A 27810-nucleotide genomic window follows, 5' to 3' on the forward strand; every position below is an offset into this window, starting at 1 on the left:
ATATTGCGGAGGTCGTTGACGTTCTCAATCCCTGCACACACACACACACACACACACACACACACACACACACACGCACACACACACACACACACACTCACATTCATATATACACTCGCTCGCACATACATGCACACACGCACGCGTACGCACAGACGTATGTGCACACGTACGCACACACACACACACACTCGCATGCACACATGTACACACACACACACACACGTACACACACGGACATACGTACTCACGTGTACACACACACACACACATACACGCGCGCGCGCGCACACACACACACATATCGCATATATAACGAAATCACCTTTGTCATAAACAAAAATATTCACATGGATATACATACGAGATTGCATGAGTGTCTAATACTAAATGGAGATTTTCGAAGGCTAAAAGCAGACCCGTTATTCAGTCTGGAAAAGACGTCTGTCTGCTGTTCTTTTGTTCATATTTTTATCAGATTGTGTACGCCTTTAGAGAACGCAACGGATGCCCTCTTTTCCCTTTTCACTGCATCTGTGCCCATATATGCATGCGCGCGCGCGCGCGCGCGTGTGTGCGTGTGTGTTTGTGTGTGTTTGTGTGTGCGTGCGTGCGCCCGTTGCCGTAAACACAAACACATTCGACAATGTACGTGTGTGAGTTGTAAGTCAGACAGTCGGACAAAGTGAGGGGGATGAGGGGAGGGGAGGGGGCGGGGGAGGGAGAGAGAGAGAGAGGGAAACAGACAGACGGACAGTGAGACACAAGACAGAGAAATAGAGAGGTGGAGACAGAGACAGAGAGAGAGAGAGATCTGACAGAGAATCACTGTGAGATGTCTTACCAGAGTCCCTCCTGAACGCCATGGCTGACTTGAGGTAGGACAACTCCTGTCGACAACACGAATTAAAGCCATTGAATACACAGCGACAAATTGTAAAGCTCCTAAAGACAGGTCCTTGTGTATTCGTCTGTGCTGTCTCTCCCTCCCTTACATATAGGTACAAGCAAAAACACACACGCACACACACTTGGATATGCCTCATGGAAAAACAAAAGACAAAGAAAAACCACGAAAATAAACGGAAGCTGATATTTTAACTGAAATTATAGGCCAATAGCTACAGAATGATTTATATAATTCAACCCTATCTATTACATTGCGAAAAAACGGAACACTTGTGCAGACTTTGTGAAGACACACATAATCTGCATACTGAAAAAAGACAGATGTATATATGGAATATGAGGAACATATTGTGTCTGTCTTTGACAATTTGTTTGATTTTACCATTGAAGGGATGTTATGTCAAACAATGCTTATAAAATCTAAATTCATAATTCAAAAGTATATACTTGCACGTGTACCTACTCAACACGTACGTTTCATATATGGATGTTTAAAAAAATTCAAACCACGTCATAATGCACGCATCTTATACTTATTTTGTTGGTTTCGCCATTTGTTTCTGATTTTGACACACACACCCACACCCACCCAGCCCCACCAAACACATAATTCTAAGTTAAAGCCATGCCATACGTCTGTTGTTTTAACGTTAGATCCCGAAGTTTCGGTCTCTTTATAACTGACTGCAGACCAACAAATATGTTTACGTTTCCTCCAATTTACACAATAACCATTGTAGAATATAATTTGGCGAGTCTAGTCTGTCTGGTTGGAAGAAGCGATATGTTGTTGTTGAACATGTCGTATAACACGCATTGTATACTCATTTTGTTGGTTTCGACCTTTGTTGATGTATCTATAAACCTTCATGTAAGCTTTGGAAGAAAACTAAAATGTATATTCTTCTGATTTTGATCCACACACACACACACCCCACACACAAACACACGTACGTGTACACACACACACACACACACACACACACACACACACACACACAAGGTACCATTAAAGCCATTCCATACGTCTGTTGTTTTAACGTTAAATCCGGAAGTTTCGGTCTCTTTGTAACTGACTGCAGACCAACAAATGCGTTTACATTTCCTCCAGTTTGCATACTAACCACTGTAGAATTAGAATATAATTTGGCGAGTCTGGTGTGTCTGCTTGAAACAGGCAATATGTTTTGTTAAACATGTCCGCCAGTTATTACTGCGTCCCACGTTTTGAAGGAACTCTGAAGCCACTGGGTTTAAGACAACTAACGATGACAGGCTCTGTATACGAATATTCGTGTACCAGAGAGACTGCACAGAGAGCGGGAGATGAGACAAAGAGAAATAGAAAGAAGCGCTGATGTGTGTTTATTCAATATCCAAGACTTATCAAAGATTCAACAAAATAAAGCCCATGTAACGACCACTACTGTGATTGTGATTATGAAAGAAGTGGTTTAATCATTTTGATTATAATGCTTATGAAGATGATCATCAACAGCATTATTGCCATTATTTCACTATCACCGTCACTGAATCTTCTACTACTACGATGACTACCATTACTGCAACTACGATCATCGCCATCATCATGCAAAAGAGTTGCTACCAGTATTCACCAAACTCACATACAGACGTGTCAGTAGCCGACCCGTAGCTGGTCTATTACAATTTCTGACTAACAAACTCACATAGAACTGAACACACACACACACACACACACACACACACACACACACACACACACACACACGCACGCACGCGCGCCAATATATATTGGCAGTGTCATGTAGCTGGTCTGTCATGATGACATCACAGCAGCAATAACAAAAGCAGCAGCAACCACCACCATTACCACCACCACAACAGCCAACAGACACTGTTCACAAATATTTAGTTGACCTTTCCCCTTTTTTCCAACCTCTCATACAACCAATACTGTTGCTGCTGCTTCTTTCCCTTCTCCCCCTCCTCCTGCCCTCATCCTCTTTCCACCTCCACTACTACCGCTACTGCTCCTTCTCCTTCTCTTCCTTCCACCCCCACGTCACCTTCCTGCTCCTCCTGTTACTAACACCAGCGACAGCGAAACTCACATGGAACTGTTCACAGATCTGTCTGTAGCCGATCCGCAGCTGATCCTTCTCTCGATCAAAGCCCTCGTAGAAGCGGGTGGCGGAGATACGGGTGTCCCCCAGAATTATGCCGTCTATCAGGGCGGCGTGCACGAAGGCATACTGTTCCTGGCAAAAACAAAGGAGAAAAATACCTTGTGTTTTGATGTTAATCATATATATGGCGTGACGGCTGTGACAGCCGTGTGAATGTTCTGTCTGGAGGTCTACGGATGTTCCTGGGCAGACCTAGTGGGTTAAGGGTGGAAATCTGGGCAGACCTCCTGGTGGTACACACACACACACACACACACACACCACACACAGATCGAGAGAGAGTAGATAAAAGAACAGTCTTAATTTCCTGTGACAATAGATAAGCATTGGTGCACTTTTTTCATCCAGTCCCCGCTCTGTTTAAGGCCTACACTTCACAGTACTAAATAATAATGGCATAGCATGATGGTTACAACATAGAAAATAACATAGAGATAAGAAACACACACATCAAAATAACGAAGTAGAGGGAGAGAGAGAGGGAGAGAGAACAAGAACAAAAACAAAAAAATATATTTCCAGGCCTCCAGCCCCTAGAAACAGGTCAAAACTACACAACCATAACCAGTACCTGATACAATAGCCGAATGGTTAAAGCAATACACACACAACCGACGCAATAACCGAATAGTTAAAGCGTTGGACTTTCAATCTAAGGGTCCCGGGTTCGAATCTCGGTGGCGCCTGGTAGGAAAAGGGTGGAGATTTTTCCGATCTCCCAGGTCAACATATGTGCAGACCTGCCAGTGCCTGAACCCCCTTCGTGTGTATACGCACGCAGAAGATCAAATACGCACGTTAAAGATCCTGCAATCCAATTCAGCGATCGGTGGGTTATGGAAACAAGAACATACCCAGCATGCACACCCCCGAAAACGGAGTATGGCTGCCTATATGGCGCGGCAGATAATTAAAACAGTCATATACGTAAAATGTTGCATGTTTGTCTGAGTGTGTATGTGTGCGTGGCTGAAATCTGATTGAATGACACAGGAAACGAATGATGAGCGCCCAGTGGCAGCCGTCAGTCTGCTCTACCCAGGTAGGCAACCTGTTGTGTAAATGACCCCGTGTTTGTAAAGCGCTTTAGAGCTTGCATTGCTAGCTTGGTCTCCGACCGATGATAGGCGCTATATAAGTATCCATATCAATCAATCAATCAACACACCTCATAGCACAATTTACATACAACGGATTGCGTCCTAATTCTCCGTATGCCAACTTGTTTGGTGTTCTGAGTGGGCGTCCTAATTCTCCGTATGCCAACTTGTTTGGTACTCTGAGTGGTATGTTCAAAAACGTTTACATGTAAAAGAAAGAAAAGAATGAACCTTCTCAATATTGTCCAGTCTGTTGAGACCCTACATCTCAGAAGGGTACAAAAGAATGGGTTGTACCTGAGCATCAAATATTTTGAAAAAACCCAACATCCTTTGGAAATACCATTGTTTCGTTATATTTCTTATACAGTAAATACATGCATATTTGCCTTTTACTGCTAAGGCCTCCACTCCTCTGTTTATACTCATTTTTGTTGTGAACACAAACCCTAGATGATTGTATTAATTCACTACTTCTAGAGCATTTCCATCGATATTTCAGTTTTCATTTCTTCCCAAAAAGCCACCTTTTCGAACAACCATCACCTTAGTCTTATCAGTATTTAGACTCAAAAAGAGTGTTAACATGTATTATTCGGAGCATTAATTTGATTTTGTAGACCAGTCACAGTGTTTGATAGCAGTACAATATCATCCACAAACAGAAGAATGTACAACTCCTATAAATCAGGCAAAAACTGAATTCCACGAATACCACTGTTTTCAACTGTTGATGCTATTTCGTTTACAAAGAAAACAATATAGGGCTTAATATACATCCCTGCCTCATGCCAACTGGACAATCGAAAAACTCTGTTAACCTATCTTAAATACGTACACAAGACGTAACACATTTATCCATAGCAATGATAGCACTCATAAAGTTTCCATTTATTCCATTCTGAATCAAAATATCAAAGACTGACGTTGCACAGCGTCAATTGCTTTCTTCAGGTCAATAAAACATGCGTAAAGCTTGCCTCCCTTCTTTGATTAAGATTTCTCGTTAACCACGTTCAGAGTAAAAATGTGATATGTTGTGGCATAACCACGTCTGGATCCAGCATGTAACTGTTAGCTTACCATTTTTCATCAGCCCATTTAACAAGTCTTGAGTTCGGTACTGACGTATAACATTTGCTAATCAGACTGAGCAAAGACACGCTCCTGTAGTTGTCTGTTGAACTGTTATCCCCTTTTCAAAAATTGGTACGATTATTGCCTTCGCCCACTCTTCTGGGTACGTGCTCTTATCAAACAGGATATTAAACAGTTTTGCCTTTTTTTTTCCCCGAATAGCATCTGCAACTTATTGTTCTGAAATGGCATGACTGAGTCCATAAGGAATAATCGAATCCTCTGATTGCACTTCACAAATGGCTCTGCTATCAGTAGTTAAAGCCTTGTTCAGAGTAAATAAGTTCCGAAAGTGTTCAAACCATTCATTTTCTTTAATATCTTTACATGCTCCTATTTTCCTTCTTCCAGACACTTGCTTTGCTTCTTTCCAAAACTGTTTACTGTCTTTGCTCAGTGATGCAAGTTGTCTAGTTTGATCGCGTCTGTAGCTGACTTTTTTTTACCCTGGACAAATCCTTGCATTCTTTCCGAGCTTTCACCTTATGGTAATCGATGCTTATCATCCTTGGTTTGTCTTAATAGCATCATCCATGTTTAGAGTGAGGTTCGAGGGTCTGCTCTTCAAAAGTTGGGGTCGTAACGTTAATTGAGAACTTGATTTGCGGACTCCAGATGAGCCTGTCAAGTCTCGCTTTACGTGGCTTGTGTGTGCCACGCCTAGACATCAAAACACGACCGTTTGTACTCAAGTGTAGTTGATCGCTGAAAAACAGCAGTCTTGGTGGCTAAAAGCTCACAGTCTGTCTTCAAGCACACGAAGCGTCTTTTCATGGTGCCACATCCTCGAACAAGGAACACCACACCCACTGGCCGAATGATATTGGATTTATGGCATAAAAATTAATGTTGATCAGGGTGGTAACAACGTTGCCTGTCACCTACCGGGACTGCAATGCACTCGCTGCCATGATGCTGGTCTCACACAGATATCCTGAACGTTCTGGAAATCGTTGAAAATTTGAAATTCTCACACATCAAAATGTGAACACGTGGCCAGGATACCTTGGCTCGACCTTGACCCCGAAAGAGAGAGAGAGAACACAGAGGCAAACAGTAGACGGATTAAGACAGGTAGAGTGATAGGGTCAGAGAAGGAGAGAGACTGTGAAGGAAACAGACACAAAGAGAATTAAACACAGAAATATAGAGACTGATACAAAGAGAAGAGACAGTCGGCCACAGACACGAGCATTGAAAATCTACAACACACATGAATGGAGCGTATATTTCTATGTGCATCCACTCTTTCCCCAGAACCCAACCCACCCACCCACCCACTCTCCCTCAACCATCCACGCACACTCTGTCCCCCATTCCGTGGCGTGTTCAATGCAGACCTTGCTGATGACCATGTTTTTCCGCTGATGACGCAGCAGCTCCACGTATGTCTTGACGTCCAGCCGGCAGGTGTCCTCAGCCTGTTCCAGCAGGGAGTCCACGGCAATGAAGGTCCCCGTGCGGCCTGCCCCCGTGCTGCACCGCACACCGTCATCATGACATTAACAACAATAATAATGATGATGATGATGATGGTAAGAAGAATGATCGTGATGATGATAAAAATAATAAACTACAACTACTCCTACTATCACTACTTCTACTACTGATGATGATGACCACTGATACTGCTGAACATTCATATAACGCAGGATTATATCAAGACGATCTGCTGGTTTTGCTTCCATACCCTCACGCCCCTTTCCAGCAAACCCTTTCTGATATTCCATCTTATGGACGCTCTGGTTGCATGAACGTTTCTTCGTGTGTTTGAGTGCAAACCTCTTTCTTTCTTTCTTTTTTTGTTTGTCTGCAAGCGTTTTGTTTGAGTTCTTTTTTCTGGCCATATCATTTGAAGAGCTTTGTGGCATACATACTGGATTCAAGTTATATAAACGTACTCCACTGTTGTTTTGCTGTTGCTATTATCACTATTGTTGCTATTATTCACCGTTACAATATGAACAGCAAAGCTTACTGCATTTTTATCACAACACACAACACGAAAGAACGTATTACTTTACCGCAATCTCATCACACCATGCCACACCACACACCAATCCACACCACCATCAGCAGAACCCGAAACAACCCCTCACCTGCAGTGCACGAGCAGAGGTCCCCTGAGGTCAGAGGGAGAGGCCTTGACCCTCCAGATGAACTCCAAAAGGTCATGGACGAGAGGGATGGCAGGCTCTGCCCACTCCGTATACTGGTAGTGGGTTACCGTTCGTGTCTCGCGTGTCTGAATTAAAAAGAAAAGAAAAGAAAAGAAACTGTGAACAGAAACATGTCGCAGACGACGTAGCCTGTTCTGTGTCTTAATAGAAACATGACGCAGAGAACGTGGCCTATTCTGTGCCTGGAAAAGGAAACTGACGCAGACAACTTATACCATGTTTGGTTTTAGAAACATTACACAAACAATATAATTTTCTCTGTTTGAATTTAAGAAACACGATACAGACAACACACATATATACGGACACTATGAGAAGATTTAGAAACATTTGAAGACGCGGACAACCTATTCTGTGTGTGGACTGACTTTTCTCCTCTTGTATTTATTCAGCAAGTCATACTTCGAGATCTGACGTGTTGCACACACACACACACACACACACACACACACACACACACACACAGAGACAGATTCAAGATTCAAGATGGTTTATTCATGTATAGGCCTAGGCCCCTTATGAAGGGGAATGTGAACATTATTTTACAAACAATACATCACGACACTGTGAGCATCAATAAACACAGTCAAACAAAAATAGACCAGCATTACAGTTCAATGTGTAGGACAATAAAAGAAAAAACAAACAAAAGAATACATACAGCATTTTCACGAAGTAGCCATTTCTCTGAATTTGAAAGCTTTGTATAGAAATAGTGAAAATTTGCAAACAACTTCAGGGGAAGCTAAGCAGATGACATCAATAAGTTCAATTTAAACAACGTAGGTTTACTATAATATTTAGGCTGAATAAACTCCTCTCGAATGTTCCTTAAAGCTGGACAGCAAAGAACAAAGTGTATCTCATTTTCTTGTGATTCTTTACATAATGGTCAGGTCAGATCACTGTCGTTACATGTTCTGTATCTGTAATGATGGACCGCTAATTCTGTAATACCTAATCTAAATCTTGTCGTCATATATTTTAAATGTCTATCCATATTCAACACTAAGTAAGGTTTCAGACCAGACACACTGCAAAAATTCTTATAGAAACTAAATCTTTCACTATTCTGAATATGATCAGACCACTTCTGCCATCTACAATTAATCAGACGTTGTCGAAACACACCGATAAATGCCTGGATGCTACCAACACCTTGGTTTAACCAAACAAATCCTATTCCATATTCAAACAAACAATGGCGAATCTTGGTTACCCAGTTCACTCTGCCTCTAGTATCTAAATCATATAGCATATCATAAGCTTTAAGAGAGAGAGAGAGAGAGAGAGAGAGAGAGAGAGAGAGAGAGAGAGAGAGAGAGAGAGAGAGAGAGCCCTCCAAAGAGTAGCTCTGGTGACCTTTTTATGGATAAGTTTCATTTCCCGGATAGTGTACGTGGCCCTGACGGTCTGCGCAGCGTCTTTCACTGTGATGTCCCCGTAACTTACACACCCGTTCTCCGACCAGTATCGGTCGCATTTGATCTGACAACACATCATTGAAAAATATTATTCGTAGATTATGACAAAAAAGAAAAAGAAAAAGCGGGGTGTTGTCACAAAAAAGTAATCAGCAACAAAGTGTCTGTCCACTGAAGCCATTTCATCATTTGAAGACAGAAGGATGACAGGTCCAGTACCCTCCATGCAGAAATTCCAGTGCTTCCACTGTGCTTGTGTGTGTGACTCGCGCATTGGGCGTTTGAGCCAAGAACAGGCAGTGCATAAAACAGCCACTGCTCACTAAGATGGGCCACCAAAAGAAAAAACACACACCAAAAACCCCGCAAACTTTTTATCTCAAGAAGCAATCATACAATTACGTCCTTGCATCATTAACCTCATAGAAAAGCACCTTATAATTAATATCAGTCAGACAAACCTTCTCGTCACTGGGGTCATTGGAAAAAGACTGATGCCATTTGATAAAAACAGACCAGTTAAACAACAACAAAGACAGCTACAACAACAATTCTGATCGTTAAAACAAATCAGAAGTATAGCCTACGCGTTCTTATCACATAAACAAAACAAACAAACAAAAACAACAACAACAACAACAAAAACAACAACAACAACAACAAAAAGAATAGAAGAAGAAGACCATCGTGTCTTTGCCATGGAGACGTAGTAAACTGCAACAACAAATAATCAATCTTTTCCACAAACAAAAAGAAAGAAATCCGCACAAACCATCCACTGTCTTTATTGTTGGGAGAAAACAAACAAGCAAAATACAACCACAAACAATATTACCTTGCCATTCTCCACGAAGCTGGTCAGCATGACGATTTTGCCAATGTTCTCTTGCCACACCATGTACCAGAAATCACTGGCCGACTTTTTACATGGGGCTGCAAACACGGCGGGTGAAACATATTGACGTGGTGTTTATAAGTTGTTACTGTTGTTGTTGCTGTGTGTTTGTGTATGTGTGTATCTCTCTCTCTCTCTCTCTCTCTGTCTGTATATATATATATATATATATATATATATATATATATATATATATATATGTGTGTGTGTGTGTGTGTGTGTGTGTGTGTGTGTGTGTGTGTGATTTTAAATGTCTGTCTGTGTGTCTGTCTGTGTGCGCACGCGTTTCCGTGTTAGCGTGTTTTTGTGGTTGTTTGTTTGCGTGAGTGAGTGAGTGAGTGAGTAAGTGTGTGTGTGTGTGTGTGTGTGTGTGTGTGTGTGTGTGTGTGTGTGAGTGGAGGGGTGAGGGGGCGAGGGGGGTGGAGAGGGGGGGAAGGGGCGTTTGCAAGTGTGCATTTGCGTCTTTGCTTCTAAGTGCGTCCATTTGTGCATGTGTGTATAGGCGTATGTGTGTGCATGCGTCTGTGTACATGTGTACGCGCGCGTGTGTATTTACATACAAAGAGGGAGAGAGAAAGGGGATGGGGGTAGGGGGAGGAGAAAGAGAGATAGAATATCAGCCAAGTTATTTTCACATGGGTTTTCATCAATACACATGGGAAACATTTAAAATTGTGGCTCCGTCCACCTTCTCCAAAAGATATGCGATGATGATTTCATAAATCATAATGATGTGATTAAAAATACACACACACACACATATATATATGGTGGTGGTGTACATGGTCATATATAAGCACATCACGGGTCATAACAAAATGTTACACATATATATCAACGAAATTTGAATAACGATATTTAAATAACATTATCGCCAACACCCAAAACTACAACCACACGTACTCACCCTGTGCGGCGATGTACAGGTCCCTTCCTTTGTAGTCCTGGAAACACACAGAACGGATATCGGCGCAACTTAATTTAAAAATATATGTCCTATATTTGGGAGCAATAGTGAATAAACATGTACAGTAACATTCACAATGATATTGAAATGTAACTACACAACAACAACAGTTACAACCATAACAGTATTGAACAATATCTGTTCTTTAAAAAAAGACCCAAACAAACACAATATTTGCATTTGTATTTGTATTTCTTTTGTATTTGTATTTTCTGTGTGAAATTCGGGCTGCTCTCCCCAGGGAGAGCGCGTCGCTACACTACATCGCCACCCATTTTTTTTTTGTATTTTTTCCTGCGTGCAGTTTTAGTTTTTCCTATCGAAGTGGGTTTTTCTACAGAATTTTGCCAGGAACAACCCTTTTGTTGCCGTGGGTTCTTTTACGTGCGCTAAGTGCATGCTGCGCACGGGACCTCGGTTTATCGTCTCATCCGTCCAGACCACCACTCAAGGTCTAGTGGAGGGGGAGAAAATATCGGCGGCTGAGCCGTGATTCGAACCAGCGCGCTCAGATTCTCTTGCTTCCTAGGCGGACGCGTTACCTCTAGGCCATCACTCCAATATTGAAATTGAACTACTGAACAAACACAATAACAACAGACAAAAACAATCACGACAATATTGAAACAGAACTTTTCAACAACAGCAATAATAACAATGACAACTTCAACCACAACACTGAACAGGATGTATCCAAGAACATATGACCAAAATGTAATAAAACAATCAAGACAATAACGTCCATTAAAATCACAGAACTGCTCAACAACAGCAATAGCATCAACGACAACTTTAGAGACAACAGCATCGAACAAGATCTATCTAAGAGCAAACATACACACAAAATGTAATAAAATATTCAGGAACCACTGAATGATAACAATGAATACAAGAATATTATTGTGAAATTCTCCCTCAGCATCAACATGCGCCTCCCCTCCCCTCAAACCCCCCCCCCCCTGATCCCCCAACCCTACCCCCCCCCCCCACCTCCCCCACAGACAGACATAGGCAAATATACATACAAACTGAGAAGAAAGACAGAGAATATTAAGAATGCCTTACCGGAAGGCAAAATGACATGATGTGTTACACAACATTGGCAAAGGCATGCACTGAACGTTGTGCCTGCACAGTTTGCATGTTTTTATTGATCTATGTTGTTTTTACCTTGATGTAACTGGCATTGATGTAGTCTCCGTGACCCCAGGCCTTCAGCACCACACGGTTATAGTCATCTGCAACCACACAGCGGTCTGTCAGTGACCCCCAGGTGTCATGTACTGACCCACGCTTTGTGCCATAACTGAACTGAGGACTAAAAAGACTATCAGTTATCATTCTTTGAGGTTTGTTTCTCATAGTTAATAAGTTTAATAACTCCATCGTTTGGGACGCTTTGTATGATTTCTGACTCACTTGTGCAAACAAAGTGAGTCTCTGTTATAACCCGTTGTTCGGTTGTGTGTGTGTGTGTGTGTGTGTGTGTGTGTGTGTGTGTGTGTGTGTGTGTGTGTGTGTGTGTGTGTCCGTGGTAAACTTTAACATTGCCATTTTCCCTGGAAATACTTTGTCTGCCTATACCAAATCTGGCTTAAACTTAGTAGGAAAAAAATCTTAACAGTCATACCAATAATAGGCTGTAAGTCTCTCCTTGCCTCTTGTTGTTTGATGTTTTTGAAAATTATAATATTCGAGGTTTTTGAAAATTATTATATTTTTAGTTATCCTCCGTACCCCAACAGTGGATACAGGATATCAAATTTTAAACCAGGTTTTACTAAGCCCTTTCTACTACTTTCTGAGTGCGCTAGTACTGGTTGTCTGAGACTAAAGAAAGTTTGATCACTAAAATGGGTGATGACGAAGACAGTGATGCTGATGTTGTTGATATGATGACGATGATGATGATGATGACGACGACGATGATGATGACGTGACTGCTGTTATGACCGTGAAGATAAAACGGAATTTGGGGCGATGTCATTGTGGAGGGGATGTCATGGGGATGCTAGTCCACACTTTGTCGCACTTTGTTCTAGAAAATCAGTTTGCTGGTTCTGGATATGCAATTCCTGCTTTGATGCACTACTTCTGTAGATTATTATTTGAAAAGAGGTTCATGTGGGGACCTACAATAAACAACCAACTGGACTATTTAACACATAACTAGCTAACTTTAATAAAGAACAGTTTGAAATATATAACTTTTTCAAAAAAATGTTAACATTTGAAACTGGCAACACGTGTTCCGTAATTTCTGGAGGCAAAAAAGGTTTCATTACTAAACAGCGGGTTAAAACGTGCTCTACTGTTAATCATCCCTTGCAAATGCATTCAATATTTTCACAATATTTTTTGTATGGGGCATTTAGTAATAACCTAAATGCCATGCTCTTAACAGCCCTGCCAGTTCTTCTTGCATTTAATAAGGCAGAAGTGTTAACTTGTAAAGACAGAAAGGAATTTTGCATATTTCTTTCAACAATATTACACATTTCAGATGATGATAAACGATGAGGAAGTTCAATTGCATTTAAAGCGTTTTTAGCTCCAAGCTTTGCAAGATGATCTGCACGTTCATTAGAAAAAAGTCCACAGTGTGAGGGAATCCAGCACATTTTAATATTAGTTCCTCTCATTTGAATACAGTGAATCAAAAATCTTATTTCAAAAACGATGTTATAATTAATGTTCGTACAACCTGATTTGACAGACTGCAGAACTGATTTTGAATCGACACAAAATAAAACATTAATCAAGTGTAGGGGCAGATCAATTAGATATGTTGATGCCATAAGGACGGCAATTAATTAGCTGTAAAAATTGAGAAGCCCTTTCCAATATGATATGACTTTTCAATTTTCAAAGCAGGAATTGCATATCCAGAACCAGCAAACTGATTTTCTAGAGCAGAACCGTCTGTATATATTTTTAAGTGGTAGGGGTATGTTTCAGACAAGTGTGATTTGACTCGAGAAGCTAGTATATTGGGATTTTCATCTTTCTTAATGTCACAATATTGAATGTCAAAAGCTGCTCCCGTTAATTCCCATAATGGAACTGGTGAAGTGCTCATAATCGGAGCAACATTTTGTGGATCAACATTTGATTGATTAATAGTATCTGACACGTATGTAGAAACAGTTTCTAGATTTCTGTTCTGTTTCGCTCGTTTCGAAAAAAGTTTGTCAGACCGTATATTAATCTCAGTTTTGACATAATTTTCTGTAGCATTTGCTCTAATTACATATTTTGCCGATGCTAGCTTTCTTAATTCATTACGAGGTAGTATTCATGCAGCTCTATACGACTGTAAAGTGTTCGTATGAAACGGAAAACCTAGGGCCAACTTTAAAAAAGTCTGTCTTCCAAAATCTGATAAGAGAAATTGTATATGAGATCACTGCCTTGTGTGAAGGTACTGACTAAAAGATGACAATAATGATCATATAAAAAAAAAAATTATCATTATGGTCTCGAGGATAACAGTATTATATTACAATTTTGGAAATTATTGCAGCAATGAGGATACCAATAACAATGACAAGACAAAATCAACAGCAACAAAAATCTTCCCACCCTTTCGTCCATCAACTCATGGTGTTGGTGTAAATAATAAATCAATCGACCAACTAATAAATCATTCATTCATTCAGTCAGTCAATCAATCAATCAACTGATAATATTTCCATTATCAGTCAGTCAGTCAGTCTGGAAGAACAAGAGAGAGAGAGAGACGCACAGACAAAGTGACAGAGACAGAGATATGCAGACAGACAGAGTAACTCACAAGGAAAGTAGTCGGAAAATTTATTCTTGTCCCTGTTTTCGGGTCTTTCGGACTCTTCATACGTTGCAGTATATCCTGAAGGCAGGGCCTGAAACAGACAGACACACAGACACACACACAGACACACACAGAGTTTTGTTTTTCAATAAAGCGACGAAAAAAGAGGAGTGAAGTTACAAAGAAAGAAAGAAAGAAAGAAGAAATAATGGGAATTTTAGCAAGAACAGAAAAAAGAAGAGTTAAAAACGAAATGAGGTGAAGGAAGAAATGAATGAATCAACGAAAGAAAGAAAGAAAGAAAAAATGATAGATTGAAAAAAAATGAAAGAAAGTATGAAAGATAATGTATGTTTGTGTGGTTGTGTACAAGAGCTTAGTGGGGTCAGCCCTGCATACCCCTAGGTCTATGTTATCCCATCTTTTCTCTCAGCCAGGTCTAAGTTCAACCAGGTCTGTATTCCCCCATGTCTATGTTACCCTAGGTCTGGAACCACTGCTGACTGCTATATCTTATACAATGTCAATACTTTTTCACCAGTTCTGACAACTGACCACTACTGACAACAACTGACCGCTACATTTGCATTCTTACTAAGGTTGGGAGCATGTCTTTGTTCCCCCCAAGTCTATATATAGGTCGATCTCAGTTGTGGTCAGTAGTGGTCAACGGTAGTCAGTTGTGACCAGTGGTCAGCAGTGATCAGCAGTTGCCAGTGGTTTTCAGTGGTATGTGGTCAGCAGTGGTCAGCAGAAGTCGGTCGTCAGCAGTTAGTAGTGGTCAGAGGTTATAAGTGGTCAGTTGTGGTCAGTAGTCATCGGTGGTCAGTAATGATTAGTAGTGGTCAGTGGTGGTGTGTAAGCCATGAACTGCTTGTGAAGGAAATAACGACAAATCAGCGATTACTAAGTAAAGGCTGAAATATCGCAAGTCCACTGAAATCTCGGCGATCCGCTGACATATCGTTGACCAGCGACAAAATGACGCATCTTTGACACACAGATTTGTAACTGATCCGTTGCATTGTCGCCGATGATTTGTTAAACGTTGATTTGTCATCGGTCCGCTGATTTGTCGCCAGCGACAATTCAGTGGAGGCGACAATCTAGCGGTTAGCAGAGGGAGATAGACAGACAAACAGACTCACCAATGGTCAAACAGGCAGACAGAGAAGCATTTTAAAATTCTGACGCATTAAACTATTGACCCTCAAATCAACAAAGCAGACTCCCGACGTTTCGCCCAGTGTTAACCGCTGAATTGTCGCCTCCACTGTCGCCGGCAACAGTTCAACGGAGCTCAGTTAACCACGTATCGACGATAAAACAACGGTTACGTAATCAACGCTAAACTGTCCCTGTTTGTTTTGCTGTGTGTTGATGATGTTGAAGACGAAAGGAAGTCAACAAAGAATAAGAAAGAAAGTAATGAAGAATCAGGGATCTAACGAAAAAAGAAAGCAATGAAATAACAAAGTGAGGTAGGTAGTAAGGAAAGAAAAGGACATAAAAAATAAAAAGAATTTAAGCAAGAAAAGAAAAATGACAATAAAAGAAGAGTCAAAAACGAAATGAGGGGAAAGAAGAAATGGAATGAATTAACGAAAGAAAGATAAGAAGACTGAAACACAAAGAAAATAAGAAAGATAATGCATGTGTGTGTTTGAGTACAAGAGCTTAGAGGGGTCAGCCCTATGTTCCCCTTGGTCCATTTCCCCCTTTTTATTACAGCGAGGTGCAAGTTACCCTGGGATTATATTCCCCCAGGTCTGAAACCAATGCTGACCACTTTATCTAATGCAAAACTGGTACTTTTAACCAGTTGTGACCACTGATTACAACTGACCACCACTGACCACTCCTTACTAACCACTGACCACTGATGATCACTGACCACTACTGACCACTTACCACCTGTGCCGACCGCTGCTGACCACAACTAACCGCTGACTACCGACCTCTACTGACCACCGCTGACTACTACTAATCACTGACCTCTTCTGACCATTGGCCACCACTGACTGCTGCTTACCACTGTTGTCCACCGACAACTGCTGGCCACTGACCACGACTGACTACCACTGACCTCTGTCCACCACTGGCCACCATTGGTCACTACTGACTACTGACCACTACTGATCACCCCTGACCACTGATGCCGCTGACCACTACTGAGCATCGTTTACCACTACTGATCACTGACCACTACTCACCACTGACAACTACTGACCGCTGACCACTACTGACCATTGACACAGCTGAACTCTAACCACTTCTGACTACTGATGTCCACTACTGACCACTGATGACCACCAACAAGCACTACTGACTACTGAGCACCGCTGACAATTGACCACTACTGACGATTATAGACCGCTGACCAGTACTGACCACCGCTGAACATTATGGCCACTGGTGACCTGTGACCATGACTAAGAGAGAGAGAGAGAGAGAGAGAGAGAGAGAGAGAGAGAGAGAGAGAGAGAATACAGACAGACAGAAAGAAAGGAAGACAAAGGGACGGGCAACAGACGGACAACAGAGATAAACAGAAAGAAGTATATCGCTCCAGCGTTTTTATGCTCAGCAACAACCACGAACAGCGATGTGGTACCCAGACTGTTAACAAGAACTGCACACCACTAGTGGAAGGTATCAAAGGAATCCAGGTTGCTGTCAAAAACAACAGCAACAAACAAAGAGCTGGAGGACGGGGAAGAGGAAATAGAAGAAGAGGGAGGAGCTGGAAGTGACAGGAAAAGACAGGGAAAGGAGATGGATCAGGAGGAGAAGGAGATGGATCAGGAGAAGAAGGAGGTGCACGGTGAAGTAGGAGAACGGAAGGGAAAAACAGTTGATGAGCAAGAGGAAGATGTGGAGAAGAAGCACAACGAGAGGGATCGAGGAGGAGACAGGAGTGGGGGTGGGGGGTTGGTAGTGAACTCCATGAATGATGGAGGCGAGCAGAAACACACACACACACACACACACACTCTCTCTCTCTCAGACACTCACACACGCACACACACACACACACACACACACACACACATGCGCCCCCCGACCCCCACCCCCCACCTCCCGCGCGCGCACACACACGCACACAAACAGATTGAAATGCAGACGGAAAATGATATAGAAGACGAACACAATGAAGAGGACAAGAAAGAACAGGAGAGATCAGATGGAAATAATTGTAGAAGAAGAAAGAAAAGAATAAAATGGAAAGCGAAGATGAAGAAGAAGTGAAATATTCTTGACAGACAAGACGATGGATCAGAAGAAAACGAAGAAAAGGCGACGAAGGAGAAACTAATATAAAGACGAAGACAGGACGACAACGATGATGAGAAGAAGAAGACGAAGAAGACGACGATGAAAAAGAAGAAGAAGAAGAAGACGATGAAAAAGAAGAAGAAGAAGACGAAGAGGAGAAAGAAAACGAAGGAGAAGACAAAGGAGACCCGAGTCAAAGAAAAATGAGACAGCGAAAGAGAAGACTGCGGAAAAGACGTTTGAAAAAAGCGAAAAACAAAAGATCAGTGAAGGAACAGACAGAAAAGAAAATGAAAGGGAGATCTGTGTCATTGGGTTAAGAATGGGACTTGTCCTGGATCAATCAATGGCTAATTTAAACACTGATCGAAAAACACTGATCGATACCAGCCTTGGCCTTGATTCAATGTCAGAATGAACAAACGAAAAAGGAAGAAAGAAAGAGAGAAAGTGGAAAAAAAAAAGAAAAACAGAAGAAAGTGGGAAATGAAAGAGGAAGATGGAAAGAAAGAATGAAATGAAGCAAGGAGAGAAGAGAAGAAGAAACAAGTAAAGAGTGAAAGGAAAGAAGGAAGATGGAAAAAAAGAAAGAAAGCAATCTGTGAATCAACCATCAGTCCCCAAATTTTACATGCATATTTTCTGTTAGTACGTCGAACATTTTCAAAAATAGCAATCAATCGAGTTAAGTTTTCTAGTGCTTTCAAAATTTCAGTATTGCCCTTTTCCCCTTTTCTATCAGATACTTCCCATGCACTGTTCAGACTTGATTTTGTTAAAAACCCCATTCCTAAATACTTATATCAATCAACCAACCCATTCTAACCACTGGAGAGAGAGAGAGAGACAGAGAGAGAGAGAGAGAGAGAGAGACAGACAGACAGACAGAGACAGAGACAGAGAACGATAACAAATCTAACGAGGGAAGTGGAATAAGTATGCATGCTTATATACATCCAGCCCTTTATATCCAGGCCAAAAGAAAAAGAAATTCAAACTGACAATAAAAAAAATGAATAATAATGAAAATAATAACAACAATAATGATGATGATGATCACCATCATGATCATAGTAATAATAATAATGATGATAATAATAACAATATATTTTAAAAAAAAGAAAAAAAAAGAGGCTTTCTCACACCATGCATAAAACACGTATGTAGACACACACTACAAGCGTAAAAATAAGAGAAAGACACGAATATTATTTCTCAGTTCTGAGAGAGACACACACAAACACAGAGACACACAGACACAAACACAGACACACACAGACACACGCGCGCGCGCAGACAGAGACGGATAGACTGAAACCCGTGGAGCGGTACATACCTTGAACTCGTTCTCCAGGCTGGTGGCCCCCCGCCTCTTGCCGTACACGTACTGACGGAACGTATCCACGGGCACCCCGGCGTTCTTGTCCTGAGCGAACACCCCCTCCCCCGCTTCGCAATTCACAAACGTCGAGTTGTTGTACACCGGCAGGCCTGCCCACCACACCGTTCCAATAACTTAATGGATTCCTTGAAAAACGAAAAACAAAAGTTTCGAAGAAAAACGATATCTGTCTTACCTTTGTTGCTTAAAGCCCAACTGACAACAAAGGCCATAATTATCAGGGCTGATAACTGTAAATATCAATCCAGTACTCGTGTGTATACGCAAGCAGAAGACAAAAAATAGGCTACGCACGTTAGAGTTCCTGTAATCCATGCCAGCGTTCGGTGGGTTATAGAAACAGGAACATACCCAGCATGCACACCTCCGGAAACAGAGTATGGCTGCCTACATGGCTGGGTAAAAACGGTCATACACCAAAAAACCCCACTCGTGTACATACGAGTGAACGTGGGGGTTGCAGCCCACGAACGAAGAAGAAGAAGAATCCAGTACAACCCGGAAGAAACCTGGAAAACAAAACTTCGTCATAGACATGCACATAAACTTAGGACGTGCCTCAGTCATTGAACACTGTGACAATTTTTCACCACAGGATGAAAACAACCTGGAATTAAACGCATTCATACATCACCTGCAAAAAGAAAACAACAAAAAGCGTCCAGTCATCAAGTCCAGAAGAAGACAAAAAATATCCAAGGCTTTCTGGAAAAAACAACAACATTGGTGAATGGACCAGCCAGGATGAGACGACAGGAAAAAAGAAAGAAAAAAAAAGTGAAAAAAGCGATAGCAAAGGGATGGAAATAAACAATTAATGTGTGTGTGTGTGTGTGTGTGTGTGTGTGTGTGTGTGTGTGGTGGGTGTGTGTGTGTGTGTGTGTGTGTGTGTGTGTGTGTGTGTATGTGGTGTGTGTGTGTGTATGTGGTGTGTGTGTGTGTGTATGTGGTGTGTGTGTTTGTGTGTGTATGTGGTGTGTGTGTATGTGGTGTGTGTGTATGTGGTGTGTATGTTGTGTGTGTGTGGCGAATTCTAAGCCGAACAATGTCATTGGCCAGTCATCATTGTATTTAAACGTCAACAACGTGCGTGCTCTCCATTCCATAAGCATTTCTCGACCACCGTGTGTGGTGTCGCCATTATCCACAGATGTAAAATGTGGTCCCCTGAGGATTACGTGACGTCTTGATGGCACATTTACGTAACAAGTCAAAATGACGAACGATTCTGAGCTTGAATCAAAGGGGGATTTCTCTGTATCTCTCTTTGTCAGTGTATTCGGTAGCTGAAGAGTCCAGTCTTGGAATCAATGAGGAATGTTGTTGTATTTTGCAAAGAAGAGAGAAAGAGGGAGGGAGAATGAGAGAGAGATTCAGATGCAGATAGTTAAATGTGCTTCGGCCACAGGCATACATACACATTAGGGAAGAGGGCTATTAATATGTAATACACCAGGTCTGATACGGGAAAGAGCTATCCTAAAGCACACCATATCAACACTCAATATTTTTCTTTTCCAAAATCACCTTTAAAGTTCTATGAAATTCATACCTGTCCTTTTCTCGTATTGTAGATGGCCATTCTTGTATGAACATATCTATCAATCGTTGCTTAAAATCATTAAGAAAGCTATGTTTGTCCCAAGCACCTTGATTTCTCCATACACAATGAAAGCCAGTAATACACAGTATTTCTTTGTTATCCATTGTCCAACATTTTTAACTCTTTCTACCAAGGGTAATAACATATCATAACACTGTTTGGGAATCTATTTTCTTCCATCTCTATGAGAGGAAGCCAGTACTTATATGATCGTACTGCACTGTTCACAAACATAGGACATCTGCCAAGCTAGCCGTTTACTAATTTGTTTGGAGTTTTCAATGGAATGCACAGGAAGCGTTTGTAAACCAAACTGTGCACTTTTTCAATATTGTCAAGTCTATGTAGCGCCCAAATTTCAGATAATACAACAATATTGCCAGTACTTTTGCATAAAAAATATTAAAGAAATTGAATATTCGATTGAATAGCTTTTCTAAGAGTGATACTTATTGATAGTACAATAATATTATGTCCTCCACTTTTCAACATTTCTGCTATAACTCCATCAATTCCACGAGACTGTCCACGTTTTATGTTTCTAATTGCAAGCATAATTTCTTTCTCCGATATCGGCATATTAAGTACATGATCCTCGTCCTCTCTCATATTATGATCTTTATCATTAAAATCAGCCCTGTCTTCATCGTTCATTTCTCCAGAATTGTAAACTTTCTTAATGTGTTCATACCAGTCTTCTAATTTGATTTTGTCACGAACTCCAATCCTATCCCCCCTTCAACATTAAAAAAAAATTCTTTCCAAAATAATGTGGCGTTTTTCACGTAAGCTTCAAATGACTGCTACAGCTTTCCTGGAAAACTTCTTTTGTGTTAAGAAACGTTTATATTTTCTCCTTTTATCACGTAAACTTGTCTGTCACTGTCTTTTCTTGTTCTTCTACACAGTATTAATTTCAAATTTACAAATTTCTTTGCCTGTCGACAATCAACATCAAACCGTGGAGCATTTCTACAGTCTGGATCCTTTATGCATTGTCTAAACATGCACTGGCTCACCGTTCGCAAGCAATCAACGAACGACTTCAGCGCCAAGTCAATGTTATCATTAATAATGCCTGATATAGTTTCTTCCAGTTTATTTTCAACATCATTACTGTTTAAAGCTACAATAAACACCCCCTCCTTTCTCCAGACCGAAACTATCTTTTCTGTGAGAACCTGCTCCTTTCTTGCCTTGTTACTGCTGTTAATAGTAGCTGTATCCCTCCTATCCTTGTGGACTTTGACAATCAGTTCTAACGGTAAATGGTCTTAATCTGCAACATTTACCACTTCTAACGGCTCAATTTTCATACATGTAAGCATATTACACGAAACAAGAAAACAGTCAACAGCACTAGCACCAGAATTACACATGTATGTATAGCTCCCATCTAAACCATCATTCACCAAGCCGTTCACAATTGCACAGTCAGTGATATTATATAATTCTATTAGCTGTCCACCAAACAGGTTCACCTCTGTGTCTTGAGACTTTCTCGACCACTAATCAGTGATCAGATAAAGAGAAAGAGAGATGGAGGGAGATGGGCGGAAATAGTTTCACAAGTCATCCCAATTCTTCACTTCAACTGATGTCTGTTCTACACACGTTCTCGCGAGAAGCTGGGTACAGATACTACTATTTTACATGAACGCATAATTGTTAACATCGAGATAATTTGACGGAGAAAAGACCTGAAGATTTTGTATATTTCAATTGTGAAAATGCATTTTTTATCTAAACCTTTTAGATGTTGAACAACACAAAACAAAATGTTTCAATTTTCGATTAATTCTTCGCATTGCAGACAATACATGCATACCATAAGGCTTATATCTTCAAATAAGAACATATAATCTAATGGACCCAGCCTGAATTAAGCCAAAAGTCATTTAAATTTTGATGTTTCAAACAACTCTCGCATGCACTAATTTGAAACGTTCTAAGTTTTGGCCTTCGTCTGTCTCGCAAGACAGCCTCGTGGTGTTCACACAGGGAGCTTGAGCAGCGTATTCAGTAGCTGAACACTCCAGTCTTGGAACGGCATTCTTTGTTGCAAACCTAAATTCGTACATTGGAAGTAGCAGGACAGGCAGCATCCTCTGCCTTCCTCCACCGCCTTTTCTCGGCCGATTGTTCGCTCCTCCCCGACTCGCTTGATTCTCTCTTTCACAGTTTGTCCCACAAAGCACGAACCTCGCCAATGTTTTCCCAGTCATCGATATCAGTGACAGCTGAGCAGGGCTCTTTTGATGATGTCTCTGAAGCAGAAACATGGACGTCTGATAGCTTCAGACCAAATCTTAGGTTGACCACAGAACACTTTTGGGATTTGTCCTTTGTCTATCATGTGGACAAGGATTACATGGTTGACAGGTAATGTACTGTCAATGCTTTGAATATAGCAATCCTATTTGTACCTATCGTTATGAAAAAAAAGTCGTCTGTCAATACAACAGGAATTGAGTCTTTCCATCTTAAACTGAAAACAAGGAAAGCAAACTGTTCTGATAAAATCGATTTCAGAAATTCTTATCTTGGTACACACTTGTATTGGGCCCTCAGAAAGGACTGGTATACAACACGTTTTATTTACTTTATACACAGATGATACTGTACTGCACTGCAACCATTCCTCTGATGTATAGACTGCACAGACTAATACATATATGGAGATTGGTACCTTTTGTACATCAGGTTTTGCAAAGGTAACTCTTTCGGGTATGATAACACTCTGCCCACTGATTCAAACTGCAAAGAGGTCTAGACAGTTCCAACACCCCCTCCTCACCTCACCCTGCCCCCTTCCAATTACCCCGCCACTTCTCCCGTCTTACCCACCACTTTCAGTTTGCCTGGAAGAGAAAAAAAAATACTTGTGCCCCCTGTTGCGGCATGTATTATCGCCCCTGCATGTATTGTCGCCGGCGACAACCCTTACTGCACAGTCATTATTGTCGTCCCTCTGCACTTGTGCTGTCGTTATGGCATGTATTGTATTTCTTTTTTTCTTTTTCTTTTTTTGTCACAACAGATTTCTCTGTGTGAAATTCGGGCTGCTCTCCCCAGACAGAGCACGTCACTACACTGAAAGCGCCGCCACCCCCCTCTCCTCCTCCCGGCCCCCTTTTTCTTCTTTTTTTCCTGCGTGCAGTTTTATTTGTTTTTCTTATCGAAGTGGATTTTTCTACTGAATCTGGCAGGGACAACCCTTTTGTTGACGCGGGTTCTTTTACGTGCATGCTGCACACGGGACCTCGGGCGTCCAGACCACCACTCAAGGTCAAGTGGAGGGGGAGAAAATATTGGCGGCTGAGCCGTGATTGGAACCAGCGCGCTCAGATTCTCTCTCTTCCTAAGCGGACGCGTTACCTCTTGGCCATCACTCCACTGTGTGGACTGTCGCCCCTCTGCGCTGTTGCTGCTGTTGTTACTCAGTGCGTGTGTGTGTGCGTGAGTGTGTGTGCGTGTGTTCGTGTGCGCACGCGCGAAATACACGAACACGCATATACTCTCACAAACAAGCACACAACAATCTCATACGCGCGTGCGCACACGTGCACACGCACACACAACAAGAACAACAACAGCAATAGTGCAGAGGGGCGATAATACATGTAGTGACACTGCACGTATTGTCGCCGACGACAATCCATCAAGTGGCGACAATACATGCCGCAGCAACCCCCTCCTCATCGCACACTTCCCTACCCACCCTACCTTACTACCTCACCTTACTACCCTACCCCTCTCTCCATCCCCTCTCTCCTTCCCTCTTTCCTTCCCCATCCTATTTCAGTTCACTTGGAAGTGAAGGGGGGGATACTTGAACCCATTTCGCCCGTCCCAGATTTTCAATCAGTTTCCTCAGTCTGACAGGAAACACTGACAGCTCTCAGTCTGACAGGAAAACACTGACAGCCTCCAGTCTGACAGGAAACACTGACAGCTCTCAGTCTGACAGGAAAACACTGACAGCCTCCAGTCTGGCAGGAAACACTGACAGCTCTCAGTCTGACAGGAAACACTGACAGCCTCCAGTCTGACAGGAAACACTGACAGCTCTAAGTCTGACAGGGAACACTGACAGCCCCCAGTCTGACAGGAAACACTGACAGCCCACAGTCTGACAGGAAACACTAACAGTCCCCAGACTGACAGGAAAACACTGACAGCCTCCAGTCTGATAGGAAACACTGACAGCCTCCAGTCTGACAGGAAACACTAACAGCCCCCAGACTGACAGGAAAACACTGACAGCCTCCAGTCTGATAGTAAACACTGACAACCCCCAGATTGACAGGAAAACACTGACAGCCTCCAGTCTGAAAGGAAAACAATGACAGCCCCCAGACCGACAGGAAAACACTGACAGCCTCCAGTCTGATAAGAAACACTGACAGCCCCCAGTCTGACAGGAAACACTAACAGCCCCCAGACTGACAGGAAAACACTGACAGCCTCCAGTCTGATAGGAAACACTGACAGCCCCCAGACTGACAGGAAAACACTGACAGTCTCCCAGTCTGACAGGAAAACAAAGACAGTCCTCAGTCTGACAGGAAAACACTGACACTCTCCCAGTCTGACAGGAAAACACTGACAGCCTCCAGACTATCAGGAAAACGATGACAGTCCTCAGTCTGACAGGAAAACACTGACAGCCACCAGACTGACAGGAAAACACTGACAGTCCCCAGTCTGACAGGAAAACACTGACAGCCCCCAGTCTGAAAGGAAAACATTGACAGCCCCCAGTCTGAAAGGAAAACACTGACAGCCCTCAGTCTGAAAGGAAAACACTGACAGCCCCGAGTCTGACAGGAAACACTGACAGCCTCCAGTCTGACAGGAAAACACTGACAGCCCTCAGTCTGACAGGAAACACTGACAGTCCTCAGTCTGACAGGAAAACACTGACAGCCCCGAGTCTGACAGGAAAACACTGACAGCCTCCAGTGCCCAGTCTGAGAGAAAACACTGACAGTCTCCAGTCTGACAGGAAACCACTGACAGCCCCGAGTCTGACAGGAAAACACTGACAGCCCCCAGTCTGACAGGAAAACACTGACAGCCCTCAGTCTGACAGGAAAACACTGACAGCCCCGAGTCTGACAGGAAAACACTGACAGCCCCGAGTCTGACAGGAAAGCACTGACAGCCCTCAGTCTGACAGGAAACACTGACAGTCCTCAGTCTGACAGGAAAACAGTGACAGCCCTCAGTCTGACAGGAAAACACTGACAGCCTCCAGTGCCCAGTCTGAGAGAAAACACTGACAGTCTCCAGTCTGACAGGAAACCACTGACAGCCCCGAGTCTGACAGGAAAACACTGACAGCCTCTAGTCTGACAGGAAAACACTGACAGCCCTCAGTCTGACAGGAAACACTGACAGCCCCAAGTCTGACAGGAAAACACTGACAGCCTCCAGTCTGACAGGAAAACACTGACAGCCCCCAGTCTGACAGGAAAACACTGACAGCCCCCAGTCTGAAAGGAAAAACACTGACAGCACCCAGTCTGACAGGAAACACTGACAGCCTCCAGTCTGACAGGAAAACACTGACAGCCCCCAGTCTGACAGGAAAACACTGACAGCCCCGAGTCTGACAGGAAACACTGACAGCCTCCAGTCTGACAGGAAAACACTGACAGCCCTCAGTCTGACAGGAAACACTGACAGTCCTCAGTCTGACAGGAAAACACTGACAGCCCCGAGTCTGACAGGAAAACACTGACAGCCTCCAGTGCCCAGTCTGAGAGAAAACACTGACAGTCTCCAGTCTGACAGGAAACCACTGACAGCCCCGAGTCTGACAGGAAAACACTGACAGCCTCCAGTCTGACAGGAAAAACACTGACAGCCCTCAGTCTGACAGGAAAACACTGACAGCCCCGAGTCTGACAGGAAAACACTGACAGCCTCCAGTCTGACAGGAAAAACACTGACAGCCCCCAGTCTGACAGGAAAACACTGACAGCCCTCAGTCTGAAAGGAAAAACACTGACAGCACCCAGTCTGACAGGAAACACTGACAGCCTCCAGTCTGACAGGAAAACACTGACAGCCCCCAGTCTGACAGGAAAACACTGACAGCCCCGAGTCTGACAGGAAACACTGACAGCCTCCAGTCTGACAGGAAAACACTGACAGCCCTCAGTCTGACAGGAAACACTGACAGTCCTCAGTCTGACATGGAAAACACTGACAGCCCCGAGTCTGACAGGAAAACACTGACAGCCTCCAGTGCCCAGTCTGAGAGAAAACACTGACAGTCTCCAGTCTGACAGGAAACCACTGACAGCCCCGAGTCTGACAGGAAAACACTGACAGCCTCCAGTCTGACAGGAAAAACACTGACAGCCCTCAGTCTGACAGGAAAACACTGACAGCCCCGAGTCTGACAGGAAAACACAGACAGCCTCCAGTCTGACAGGAAAACACTGACAGCCCTCAGTATGACAGGAAAACACTGACAGCCTCCAGTGCCCAGTCTGAGAGAAAACACTGACAGTCTCCAGTCTGACAGGAAACCACTGACAGCCCCGAGTCTGACAGGAAAACACTGACAGCCTCTAGTCTGACAGGAAAACACTGACAGCCTCCAGTCTGACAGGAAAACACTGACAGCCCCAAGTCTGACAGGAAAACACTGACAGCCCTCAGTCTGACAGGAAAGACTGACAGTCCTCAGTCTGACAGGAAAACACTGACAGCCCCAAGTCTGACAGGAAAACACTGACAGCCCTCAGTCTGACAGGAAAGACTGACAGTCCTCAGTCTGACAGGAAAACACTGACAGCCTCCAGTCTGACAGGAAAACACTGACAGTCCTCAGTCTGACAGGAAAACACTCACAGCCCTCAGTCTGACAGGAAAACATTGACAGCCTCCAGTGCCCAGTCTGAGAGGAAACACTGTAAGCCTCCAGTCTGACAGGAAACCACTGA

The 27810-nt window shown here is 42.7% G+C and overlaps 1 protein-coding gene across 1 annotated transcript in view; it reads right to left on the reverse strand.

The window, feature by feature from the left end:
• The window catches only part of LOC143295393 (uncharacterized), a 233347-nt gene that overhangs the window by 18537 nt on the left and 187000 nt on the right, over positions 1-27810 (reverse strand). The window contains exons 10-20 of the mRNA XM_076607065.1: positions 19183-19337; positions 14574-14661; positions 11951-12018; positions 10721-10757; positions 9754-9851; positions 8857-8982; positions 7414-7559; positions 6655-6790; positions 3003-3149; positions 845-890; positions 1-31 (exon numbers count right to left, since the gene is read on the reverse strand). The exon at positions 1-31 is cut by the window's left edge and continues 34 nt beyond it. Of these exons, the coding sequence (XP_076463180.1) occupies positions 1-31; positions 845-890; positions 3003-3149; positions 6655-6790; positions 7414-7559; positions 8857-8982; positions 9754-9851; positions 10721-10757; positions 11951-12018; positions 14574-14661; positions 19183-19337 (1078 nt within the window). The remainder of the gene's footprint in view (positions 32-844; positions 891-3002; positions 3150-6654; positions 6791-7413; positions 7560-8856; positions 8983-9753; positions 9852-10720; positions 10758-11950; positions 12019-14573; positions 14662-19182; positions 19338-27810) is intronic.

Source organism: Babylonia areolata, chromosome 20 (assembly GCF_041734735.1).
Source record: "Babylonia areolata isolate BAREFJ2019XMU chromosome 20, ASM4173473v1, whole genome shotgun sequence".
Taxonomy (NCBI): domain Eukaryota; kingdom Metazoa; phylum Mollusca; class Gastropoda; order Neogastropoda; family Buccinidae; genus Babylonia; species Babylonia areolata.